Here is a 12840-nt window from a genome sequence, read left to right as displayed (position 1 = left end):
TCTCTTCCCTGTTTGGATGGATATGTAATATTTTCTTTTTTTTAAAAGACTCGATACATTAGGCTTATTGGTAGAGCTTTCTAAGACACGTATTGAATCTAGAGTTTATATAATAAAATAAAGTGATTAAAAATTTTATTTATAGTTTAAAATAAAATTAAATGGCTCAACTAAATAACTTTAATCCACCCACAACATCAGATCTAGGATTTTTTTTAAGCTAGATTTGGCTATCTTAAAAAATTCTTAAATTTAGAGTTGTGCAAAACGGGAACATTGTCAGCATAAATTAGTAACGTGAAGAGAATTTTACATAAGCAAGAGACTCAAAACAACGTACATCCCTACTCAAATGTGTGTTGATGGTTAATATAGAAGGGACGCCACCATTTTTGTTGGGTCCCTCATGGAGCAATTGATCCGCTACAGGTTAGATATTCTGCAACTTAAAAATAGTAAAGGAAAATAAAATATTGTAGCATAGTTTCAGCGATACAGGGGCAAAACACGGATGTGTGATTGGCGGGAGGGAAACGCCTGGCTGCCCTTGTAGCCCCTTCTTTTAGTGAGTAATTGCTACAAATGCTACTTATTATGTAGTCAAACTCTATATTAACCATGAACAGTTAAGTGATCCCTGTATAAAATCCTAGGCCAGTCAACCAGCACAAATAATCATCACATTCACAAATTATAAACCATTTCATTCCATCATCAGCTACACCATCACCCGCCCTCCCATAAATGACAGTAGAAAACCCAAAACCGGAAACCACCATTCCCTCTAAGCTAGGAATGAGAGTAGAGCGATATATAGGTATCTATAGATTCACTCTAATTTAGTTTAATTAACTAACATTTATTAGGTAATTAAGACTCCGATAGAGTTCCTACTTATAACTCTATGTCATATTTTGAGGTTGTAGACTATAGTCTTGTTTGACACAGTTAAAATTTATGAGATTTTGTTGAAAACTGCTTATAGCTTATACCAAAAGTTGTTAGTTTTTACGAGAAATTTTTAAGTTCTGAGCACATCAATTTTTCAAAAAAATCACTCCCAATTAGCTTACTAGCTTTTTATTCATTTTTATCAGAAATCAATTTTCAATTTTTTAAAAAACAGTAATAAATCAACGTGTTTGTTTCAACTTATAGCTTCTAACAAGACAGCAATAAGCTATGCTAAACATGATCTATATAATAATATAATTTAAGTTATTATTTTTAGTCTAAAATAAAAACACATAACTCGTCTGATTACCTCTAATGTATTCGTAACTTTTAATTTCACATATTTCTAAAACTAAAAATATCTAGCTCTATTTTTTTAAAAAAATAAAACTCAACCGACCAACCCCAATTAAACTAGAATGGATATAAAGCTCCGGAATCCGGACCCTTCTCCCACCTCTTTCCCCTTCTCCACGCTTCGCTTCGCCCCTCGCCGACTATTTAAACCCCCCGCGCTTCTCCTTCGTCGGCTTCCGTAAGAGGGAACCATTTTTTAACGCCCGCGTGAGACCCACACGGCCACACCCACACAAATAGCGGAGAGGAGCTCGCTCGAGAAGGTTCTGGGGAGTTGGGAGAGTTTTCTAATGGCGTCGTCCCACATCATTCTGCCAAAGGAGGAGGCGGGGCTGGGCGTGGCGGTGGAGGCGGACCACGACTCGCCGGCGCAGCGCCTGTACCAGGAGGGGCCCGGGAAGGCGGCGCTGCCGTTCTCGGCGACGTGCGTGCGGATCTCCCGCGACTCGTACCCCAACCTCCGCGTGCTCCGCAACGCGTCGGCCATGGGCCTCCACGACGACGACGCCGCCTTCGTGAAGCTCGAGGATGGCGGCTACGGATACGTGCTCGACGACGTCCAGCACCTCACCGACTACCTCCCCGACTTACCGGTGAGCACCGCCGCCCCTCCCTTGCTCTTGTGGTTGCTTCGTTGCCGGATTCGGTGCTCGGGGGTGAAAAATGCTATGAATTGCGGTACTGTTTATTACATTTCTCTAGAATAATACCATTTATTATAGTAGTTATGCGGATTTTTAGGTAGTTACGCGGTGGTTTTATTGCGTGGTATTTGGGGATTATTCGAGGCGGGAGCTGCACTTTTGGACATATGTATGAAATTGCGCATTGGCGACTCGGCCGGTGTTTAGTCAGCTCATTAGCCGGATCTGATCCAAGAGAAAAGTAATATTATTTGGCGATTCCTGACGAAATTGAGGCTGTCGTGTGGATCTCTTGTTTCCTTGCGTCTATGTTCGTAGGTGACTTTTTGTCAGATTTGTTGTTTCTATGCTTCTGAAGAGAGGTTAGATTTGGTAAATGGAGCATAGCCTTACTTTAGGAGTAACTCGTTTTTTTCTTAACAGAACGAAATTACTTGTATTAATTGGCAACTTTTTCTCCTTTTTTTTAGGAATACTACCTGTTGTTCTAAACCATCTAGGTGTGCATTCACAAGAAATGGGATGTGCAGCAATTTATTTCTCTATTTTTTGCTTTCTATTTTATCTAAAATGAAGTCGTTTTCAATGTGACATCACGAGGATTAAGCTAATGATTTCCCTGTTCGATCTTTGTGGCAGACTTTTCCTAATCCTTTACAAGATCATCCAGCGTATTCAACCGTCAAGTGAGGATTTCTTTCAATTTGACTTTGCTATCTCTTTTGAACAACCTCTAATCATGCTCATTGTGCAATCTGTTAAACTGAATGTTTTGTTCATATATTCACCAGGCAATATTTTGTCAACGCAGATGATACAGTACCTGAAAAGGTAAAAGAATAGCATAATTGATGCTTCCATATGTTGATGTTGTTTCATTATTGATTGGTGAAATGACATGTTTTTTGTGCTGCCATAGGTGGTTGTTCAAAAGAACAGTCCACGAGGAGTCCACTTCCGTCGTGCTGGACCACGTCAGAGGGTATGATGCCACCTGTACCATTTGCGCGCAATGCATTATTTACATATAGGCTGACATGTATTTTCAAACCTTATCAGGTGTATTTCGATTCGGAAGAAGTAAAAGCGTGCATTGTAACCTGTGGAGGCCTTTGCCCTGGGCTCAATACTGTCATCAGAGAGTTGGTGTGTGGCTTGTCCCACATGTACAATGTCAGCGATGTCTTCGGAATACAGGTTTGTGTCGTTCTAGATTTACTTAAATCCCAGAATGGATGATCTAGAACGCCATTCTTCCTTCCACACAGTTTTTAACTGATTCATTCATAGAAAAAAAAGCGACCGAGTCTTGATCGTTGGCCTATTAAACTCTTGCCAGAAATCAATATGAATTTTGCTACACATTTCATACCAGATTATAAGGAAAAAAACATTTGTCATTTTGGCAAACAAATTCAAACTCGCTTGCAAGTTCTGATTTGCATTATATTGAAGTAGTTGCAAGTTCTGGAATCTTCAAATATTATTGTCTGACGTGGGTCCATAATTTGTGTGATTACACATTAACAACTGTTATGAACTTTGTGCCAGCTTACGCATTGTGATTAACCCATCAGTGAGATCAAATTTTGATATGTACTTGTTATGCATGAAACATTTTTGTTATCACCTAACATGTTGTAAGCATTTTTCCAGAATGGATACAAGGGCTTCTATTCGAGCAATTATCTTCCCATGACACCAAAGAGTGTCAATGATATCCACAAACGAGGTGGTACAGTTCTTGGAACATCACGTGGTGGTCATGATACCAAAAAGATTGTTGACAACATTCAAGATCGTGGAATTAATCAAGTACATGCTCGCTGATTAGTATTTTTGGTATACTCCTTCTTATTTTGGAGGTTGAGTAGATATTCTTGCGTACATCACCTAGGTTTACATCATTGGAGGAGATGGAACTCAGAAGGGAGCATACGAGATATTCAAGGTAATCGCTGTCATGAGTATATTTGCCACATTTGGTTCAGAAGTTCAGATATTGTCAAACCGCTTCATTTGTGCATAGACTGCTGACAGGACTCATGTGGTAGTGTTGAATTTGGTTTAGATACATGTATATGCATCATTAGATTTTTTTTTTTGTGGAGAAATATTGTAGAGACTTCTGATCCAAAAGTTTAAATTCTGATTGAGCCCTATTTTAAAAATTACTGACAGGAAATTCGTAGACGTGGTCTAAAAGTAGCTGTTGCTGGTATTCCCAAGACAATCGATAATGATATAGCGGTAAATTTTGGCCACTTGTTTTATTTTTTGCTTGCAATGAAGATTTTGCTGCACACCTGTTGATTTGAAAGACTGTATGTGCAGAGGCCTGAATCAGTACTGATTGTTTGTATACATTTATTAGGTTATAGACAAGTCATTTGGTTTTGATACTGCTGTAGAAGAGGCCCAGCGTGCCATTAATGCGGCTCATGTGGAAGCTTCAAGTGCTGAGAATGGGATAGGGTTAGTGAAACTTATGGGTCGCTATAGTGGTTAGTTTTCCTGCCTACGAACTGAAGACTTTTAACCCTTGCGTCAAAGCATAATGAATTCCTGAACTGTTTTCGTATTAGCTATTTCATTATGCTGTCCTTACCGTGATAGTTCGTCGCTGATGCAGGGTTTATTGCAATGTATGCTACTCTTGCAAGCAGAGATGTGGTGAGTTAATGGCTTCTATGCATACCTCAACTATTCCAATCTATTCTGTAGTTTCTTCAAGTGTCCTGTTTTGCATATTTGTCTCTGTTGCCTGTTTTGAATTCTGTCACTGTGTAACATGTGATCACTTAATGTTTTGATATGTCACTTATCTTCTTGGTAGATGGAACTAATTATCATCTCCATGTTATGTAGGACTGCTGCTTGATTCCTGAGTCACCGTTTTATTTGGAAGGGGAGGGTGGACTATTCGAGTATATAGATAGGAGGTTGAAGGAGAACAACCACATGGTTATTGTTATGGCTGAGGGAGCAGGACAGGATCTTATTGCTCAAAGCATACCTGCTGCGGATCAGCAAGATGCATCTGGAAATAAGCTGCTTCTTGATGTTGGTCTCTGGTTGACTCACAAGATTAAGGTACATTTCTATTAGTATTTTTCCATCAGACTACAATCCATTTTAATTTCACCTTCTGTAATTACCATCGCTTGAAATGCCACTTCGATAGGCACTATGTGCACATCTTTCTAGTTTCCACTAAAACTACAAGAATGTCCACATGGTTGTGACATGTTCGGTTGGGTTTGAAACAAGTCTACCATAGGCAAGGCAAAATGAAACCGTGGATAGTTGTGTGAACATGAACATTTTTGTGTGAACTTGTGTCATATCCGCTTGTTTTGTAAAACCTGTGCTTTTCTTATGCTCACCAGTTAAGTAACATATACAGTGTAGGTGGAGGTTCATAGCATAATTACTTATAGGTTATAACTACCAGCATGCATCAGCATAAATGTTTATGTGGGTTCACAAACCTTGTTCTAAAACTTATTTATCATGTTCAAAACTTTAGCTGCAGGTCATAGTTAAATTATTGAAGGTTTCATGCTTTGGATATGAAATATGAATTTCTACTTTAATACTCTAGATGCATCATGCGTGTAACTATCTGTAAAGATTATAAGGGTGGAGCCATGTATGCTATATGGTGTTAGTATATCAGGGGTACCTTCATCTCTCTTGTTCTTCCTTTCGGTATGTCTTACTGGTTAGTGTTTACTTGGTGTTGCTCCAAGGTTTCTTTGAGCAATTATTTAATGTTATATTATTGCCTTATAGGATTATTGCAAGAGCAAGAAGATGGAGATGACTATTAAATACATAGGTAACTGTCTAATGTTTACTTCTTCAATGCAGTGTTAGTTTGTACTGTATAGTGTGTCAAGGAATTTGACAAGAGCAGTTTGTCATTTCTAATGCAGATCCGACTTACATGATCCGTGCTATTCCAAGCAATGCATCAGACAATGTCTATTGCACACTGCTCGCACACAGTGCCATTCATGGTGCAATGGCAGGATATAGCTTTACGGTCGGAATGGTCAACGGCAGACATGCGTATATACCATTTCATGTGAGTATTACTTTCAGTATATCCTTTTGTTAACAGGATAGTATGGCCCTTTCTGCTAGTTGAATGCAAGTGATAGGAAATGGGCGTATTGGTTCAGGGCCACCAACATTTCCTATGGGTCAATGAATTTCGTTTCCACTTTCTTTGTGGCAGTGGTAGCTTTCATCGTGGATCATGCTAAGATACCCAAACTTTGCGCTTACATTTTGACACAACCATGCGCACTGCATACCCAAAAAGAAGTGAATTCAATTCATTTAATGCTAACTAGCCTTTGTGTTTCATAAAAGGAACGCATAACTCGTCAGGACTCTACGCTCACAATTAGCAATCACATTACTCTGCACTTTCTTTGAAACTTCGCAAGCACCTTGGTAGACATCAAAGCTCAACTAAAATTTCTTCTGTGTCTTCGCTTCCACAAGAGTTAGGATGTGCCATCTGGAAGGAAAGAAAATTAAATCACGATTAGGATTTCCATACGGGATATCCATAAAATTCTTCTCTTGTCTCGCTTAATGTTACCTTTGCAATTACCCTGACTCCAAAATTTATTCTGACAACAGAGGGTAACATCAACGCGGAACAAGGTGAGGATAACTGACAGGATATGGGCAAGGCTGCTGTCTTCAACCAACCAGCCGAGCTTCCTGAGTCAGAAGGACATCAATGCGGCCAGAGAAGCCGATAAGGCGGCCAACAACAGGGAGAACGGAGAGGATACGAAGAAGCAATCTGCATCAGTGTTGGCAAATGGTGAGAAATAGTATGTTTTTGACGGCCCTTCGTTGTGTACAGTAGCTACTGCTATTTGGCTGAGGTCATGCCGTCATGGTCCAAAACTGCAAATTCAACCAGTATTGCTTCCATTTGCATTACTCCGATTTGTCGGAGCGAAGGCTCGAACACTATCTCGATAGTTCACGTAATGAAAGCTCCATGTTTGTGGTATTTGCGTCAGAAAACATGTAGGGCTCTGAAATTTGCAAGTTACCTGCTGGATGCATGATCAAATAAATTGCCAGTGTGTTCATCATATGTGCCGGACTGCCGGACGTCCATTCGCTGCCGCTGCGGTTCGTCTGAAGCAGGGAAGTGGCCAAACCAAATAATCAACTGTGAGCCTTCTTATATGGGGCGGCAGCTCTTCTGCTAGAATTTCCTGGAATGTTGTCTTTTAGCTGCTCAATATTTCGCCCGTGTCCCACCGAATCAGCCGTGCACCGTCCATGGTCCTCTTTCTTAATGTTGCGTAGCAGGCGGCTGAAAGGCTGAAAAGGGAAGGCATCGCGCGTCCCTGTTGTTCGGCATTTGTCTTTCTTTGCTCGTCCAAGTGATCAAGCTCCCCCATGCTCGATTTCTCCCTGATACCCCTACGTTTTAGGATGGGAGAAGCCTCCAACGGCGTCGAAGAGCACCCTACGGCGTCAACACCACTGCAGTAGCCGGTGACCGTGACTCCTGTGCCACCGCCATCTGCAGCACCGGACGTCGACAACGCGAGGACACCTGATCCCAACAACGAGACGGAGACCGGTGCAGCTGCGGATCAGGAGGCAAGGCCGAACCAAGAAACTTGAACTGGAAAGCGTTGGCTCCCTCGTTGTCGGTGACGTGAGAACCAGGAGTTCTCGAGTCCCCGAGTACCCGAGTTTTTCGAAGACCTGAGAAGACACAGTTTTAGGAGAGGACGCTCGGGACCATGAACAGTGGTCCCCGAGTACCCGAGTTCCCCGAGGACCCGAAAAGACACAGTTTCGAGAGAGGACGCTCGGGGTCATGAATAGTGGTCCCCGAGTACCCGAGGACCAAGAAGGGATATATCCGGGAGGAGACGCTCAGGGCTATGAACAGTAGTCCCCGAGCACCCAGAGTTCCCCGAGGACTTGAGAAGCCCCTTGCTGATAGACCCCACAAGGGCTCAGCGGTGAGATGTCAGTTGGTGAAAGGTCTGATGCTGCATTTAAGAGGGAGCGCGGCCTGACACTTCCAACCACTCCCCTCACGCCGGTTGTGAGTCCCTGCCAACTCCCGTCAGGGAGGCGTGGGGGCATTTAATGCGACGGGTTCCATCGCGCGTCATCCAACGCGGCTTGGATATATCGTTGCTGGGCTCGAGGCTTATCGCCTGCCGCCTTGCTGTGTCAGGCTTGCTCTGACTGGGCGGGCACGCGGGGTTGCTCAGTGACTGCCCGGTGGAACCCCCTGCTGCACCCGCTCAAAAGTGGCATGATGACGACAGGACCGGTCGGGGATGCATTTTCAACCCCCAATAACATCAAACTGCAGCCACATGATGGTTGCTTTCCATTTATGACTCATGGGGACTCGTGCCCTCCTTTCTGGGCACGCTAAGCCCCCCCCCCCCCCGACGGGGTATAAAAGGGAAGCACACCCCGGAGAAGAAAAAGGGACCCGACAAAGTTGAAGAAGTTCAACAGACCCAGACCAAGAAGAAGTTCAACAGACGTAGACAAGCTAACGAAGTCAGGACACACGAAGACCGAAGCTCTAAACTTAGAGAAAAATCCTTGTAACTCAAGAGATCCACAGAGAGGCATTCCCAGAATATTTATAGCATACACACAGGAGTAGGGTATTACGCTCCGCGTGGTCCGAACCTGTCTAAAATCCCTCAAGCATTTACTCCACTAGCATCCGATCATCCGTCCCGCCTGCATCTCTCATATACTCTCATTTAATTCACGTACGAGGTAGATTCAGAATCATCCCTTCGGTCGAATGTCAAAGATGGTTCCTCCGGATCCCTACTTGAGGAGTTCATCCTCTGACACTCGTGCTCTTGTCTCAGCTCTCACGCTCACCCCACCCACCCCTTGCAACCCAGAAGATCCCCCATGGCCATGGGAGATGTCCGCTCGCGGTGACGATGGACTGGAACCTCTCCCTAGAAAGTCTTTAAGGTGGAGGTACTTGCACAATTTGGATCCATGGAACATCACCTTTCTCTATTGGTGGTTGTTCCTTCATACTCGTGGTCTTTCGGAGGTACACCTTCCAGCTCATGTGTTTCGCGGTGAGCTAGGCTTTACATGCTGTTCTTAGGGGTACTCATGCGGGTTTACATGTTCATTTGGAAGGCTTCTCGGTTGCTTCAAAGTATGTTGGGTTTCTCATTTATGATCTTAAGTGCATCACTACTAAGCACTTTGATGTTTATTTTTATCTCCGGAGAGATGGAGGTCCGACTAGATCCAAGAGTGTAAGTTTTGGTCTAGAGAAAAGGCTAGTCAATAGACTCTGGTTTCTTGTAGGAAGAAATCAAAACCCATCGCTCAATCCAAAAGGGTCTCTTCTGCTCATTCTTTGGAGTTTTCCTGCCCTCCTAGGAAGTTGTCTCCTCCTTCTTGGTGCTCTTCCCTGAGAATCCATCAGATCGCTTACCTGGTGTGCCATGATCATGTTCTTCCTTGCTCCTTTTCGAGAGCTCTTCTCTCTCCTAGTTCAAACGAAATTCCAGTTGAGAGAGTTTTCTCCCATTTGAAAAGGAGCATGAAACTTTACGAGGATGATCGTCTCAGCCTGTGTGTGTCGAGGGATGATCTGTGATAATGAATCTGGGGTATACCAAACGATGGACGCGTTGATCTGTATTTTTTGTAGAAGGATCGAATGGACGCAATAACATGATGAGTTATCCAGGTTCAGACCTCCCGTGGGATAATAGACATACCTCCTGTGTATTTTCTCATGGAATACCGAACTGGTTTTTTTCTTAGTCCCCTCTTTACAAGCCGGGTCCTCCCCTTTATATAACAGGGGAAAGGGAGAGCGTACAAATGGATAGCTCATCATGACAGGGGGTAGGCACATCCGACCTACTCTGGTTGTCCTGCAGGCCCTGTCCCATCTGTCGAACATTGTCACACTCGCCCGCGAGGTCATCCTGTTGTAGCAAAAATGGCCCTGTTAGGTCATAATTGTGATTTTGGTGATTAATGACAACATAGTCAATGAGATTAACATGTTTGTCGAGAATATATGTTAGCAAGTCTCATGGATGCAATATATGAAGAAGCCACCACAGCCGGAACAAAGTTGGACTGAATTAGAGAAGTCTCAGGAAGATTTGTCTCATCGGATGGTCTGGTGCTCTGGGAGTTGAACTCACCGAAGCATATTTGGCAAAGGGGAGAGAAATCTGAAGACCTTATTGGAAGGTCCGGTGATCAAAGAAGATACACACCAGAGCATTTATCCAGAGAAGGTTGCAGCCATTGAAGTTGAAGATCAAAGCATCAGATGGTCCGGTGATCAATGTGTTGCACACACCGGACAATGAACAATGCAAAGAGGCAGAACGAAGTTTAATGCGACAGATGGTCTGGTGATGAAGATTGTGCACATCGGAGCATTATTTTCAGAGAGAGTTGCATTGGCTCGGTTGGCAGAAGTCAACTCATCGGATAGTCCGAAGATGAAGTTATGTGCACCGGATGCATACACTAGAGCAATTTACATAGAGAAGAAGGAAAGGCTTGGATGACTCAGTATAACTCACCGGATAGTCCGGTGATGGAGATGGAGTATACAACGGTGTGTTCGATGTTCACAGAGGCTTGGGTGGGGTTTCAATGGCTAGTTTGTGAGAGTGTACTCACTGGATGATCTGGTGTTAGTACTAGTGTTCTCACAAGATCATCCGATATTAACAACTTTTTTGAGCCGTTGGTTAACGGCTAGTGCGCAAGTTTGAGGCTATAAATACCCACTCACTCAACCATTTAAAGGTGCTAGAGTATAGAGAAGTTCATGTACACTTGAGAAGACATCCAATCCATCAAAGTGCTTAAAGTGATTATCCAAGATGATTAAGCATAAGATTAGAGATTTTTTAGTGCTTATAGGCCTAGAGAGAGTGTTGGTATGTGATTGCTGCATAGAGAGTGGATCAAGGAGTGATCCAACCTTGTATCAAGTGGTACGTCGACACCTTAGAGTCTTGGTGACTCATCGGCAAACTTGTTGACCCTCCGGTTTGGTGTGGAGCGGCAGCAAGGCAATTGTGCAGGGACGCGGAGACCTTTGCCTTGGTGGTTCAAGCTCCGAAGTGATCATGATGGCAAGGAATCGAAAGAGAGGCTAGTGATGAGACCTTACCTTAGTGGCTTAGTGGCTCATCCATGTGGAGATCTTGTCTTTGTGACTTGGTGGCTTAAGAGCTGTGACCAAGCGCCGACCAGGAGTATATCCTTTGTGGAGCTCTAACATGGACTAGGGGTGGCATTCATGCCATTGATACCACGGAAAAAATCTTTGTGGCGAGTTTGCTCTCTCTATACCTTATTTACGTTTCCGCATTTACATTCTTGCAATTTACCTTCTTAGATAGGTTGCAAATACTTTGTTCGGTAGAGTAGACACACTAGATAAACATAGAGCATTGCAATTTACCTTCTTAGATAGGTTGCAAATACTTTGTTCGGTAGAGTAGACACACTAGATAAACATAGAGCATATTTAGATAGAAATGGATATAGATTTATCTTATGTTATTTTTGGAGCCAAATAGTTCTAAGTGTCCTAATTCACCCCCCCCCTCTTAGGACGTCATCGATCACTTCAACTGTAGCATTAAATGTTACGAGACGGGTCACTCTAACTTTACGTCTGTCCACGACCATGCTCGTCGAAAGGACGTGCTTAGGGAAGGAAAAAACTTGAGTGTATGACATTTAATATGATTTGACTGGTTAGATGATACATGTCCTATGACCCACAGGGGCTAGTCACAAGGCCTTATCCTTCAACTAGGGGGGCTGGTCGATTGAGCTCCGTCTTGTGCGGTGAGGCTATGGTCTTGAGGATATTAGCCATCGGCTAATATTTGGCACTGTGGTGCCTGCCAGGTGAGGCACCCTCTTACATATTACATGATAGTAGCCCCCAAGCTCCATCGGACTAAGTGGTTCATAGTAGCAGCTCATAGTCGTTATGTGTCTTGTGGTCGTATTTGGGTCCTGGCGCACCACTACTCTAGTGAGCACATGTTCGCCTAGGCAATGGGCGTTGACGCGGCCCGCTTTCGTTGACCCTCCTAGGTAGCGTATCACCGCCCATGTGCCTCCCTTTTGCGTAGCCATGTGTGTTTTGTGCTGTTTTGCTCCGCCGCTATGTTTTAACTCACCGCCAACATGCTTATGCCTGTGTGTGTGCTTCGGCCATTGTGTCATGATGTCCAGGGAGCCGTTGGCCCCTTTTCTTTGCAGGTGGATAACACATACTCCAGCCGCCATCTGGTGTCATTCCCACCACCGGTCGCCATTTTTATGCCCCTACCCTAGTCCATCGTGTCATGTAGAAGCCCGACATCCGTTCATCGTCGAGAACCTCAGATCAAAACCCCGCTCTGACGATCTTGCCGGCGCAGCTCTGCCAAGATCACTCGTTGTCGTCCATTCGTTCCCCCGTCGCAGCCCTGTTCGCCCGAACGCCCGCGTGCGCGTGACTAGGCCGTCGCTCGTGCGCCACACGGCCTGGCCAGGCAGGTCGTGGCCCAGGCCCAGTAGCGTTTGGCCTGCCAGGCTGGCCCAACCACCAAAGGTTGCACCCCATTGGGCTAGCCCAGCTCTACAGTCCGCTAAGCCAGCCAGCCCGAACTCAAGCTGGCGAGCACTATGCGGCCCAAGCCTAGCCTGGCCCATCTAGTCCTGAATAGTGTGATTTTATAATTTCTCAATTTAATTTTAGATTTGAATATGTCTCTTGGTATTGCTTATGTGGGTCTAGACTATTGTTCAGTGGGTCCCACCTATGATCCCCACTCATAAATAG

General features: G+C 44.0%; 1 protein-coding gene across 1 annotated transcript; it reads left to right on the top strand.

Moving 5' to 3' along the window:
- The first annotated feature begins 1432 nt into the window (after window positions 1–1432).
- LOC133920010 (ATP-dependent 6-phosphofructokinase 6-like) lies at window positions 1433–6996 on the top strand. Its single transcript, XM_062364626.1, has 14 exons — window positions 1433–1904; window positions 2595–2641; window positions 2747–2786; window positions 2875–2937; window positions 3015–3152; window positions 3612–3770; window positions 3853–3906; window positions 4137–4205; window positions 4330–4459; window positions 4588–4628; window positions 4824–5048; window positions 5751–5796; window positions 5894–6045; window positions 6612–6996. Exons 1-14 carry the CDS (start codon window positions 1602–1604, stop codon window positions 6810–6812), a joined length of 1668 nt encoding a protein of 555 aa, XP_062220610.1. The 5' UTR covers window positions 1433–1601; the 3' UTR covers window positions 6813–6996.
- The last annotated feature ends 5844 nt before the right edge of the window (window positions 6997–12840 follow it).

The sequence above is a fragment of the Phragmites australis genome, chromosome 1 (genome assembly GCF_958298935.1).
Source record: "Phragmites australis chromosome 1, lpPhrAust1.1, whole genome shotgun sequence".
Lineage (NCBI taxonomy): Eukaryota > Viridiplantae > Streptophyta > Magnoliopsida > Poales > Poaceae > Phragmites > Phragmites australis.
Note: the sequence above shows the minus strand (reverse complement) of the source record. Positions and strands in the feature narration are given on the sequence as shown.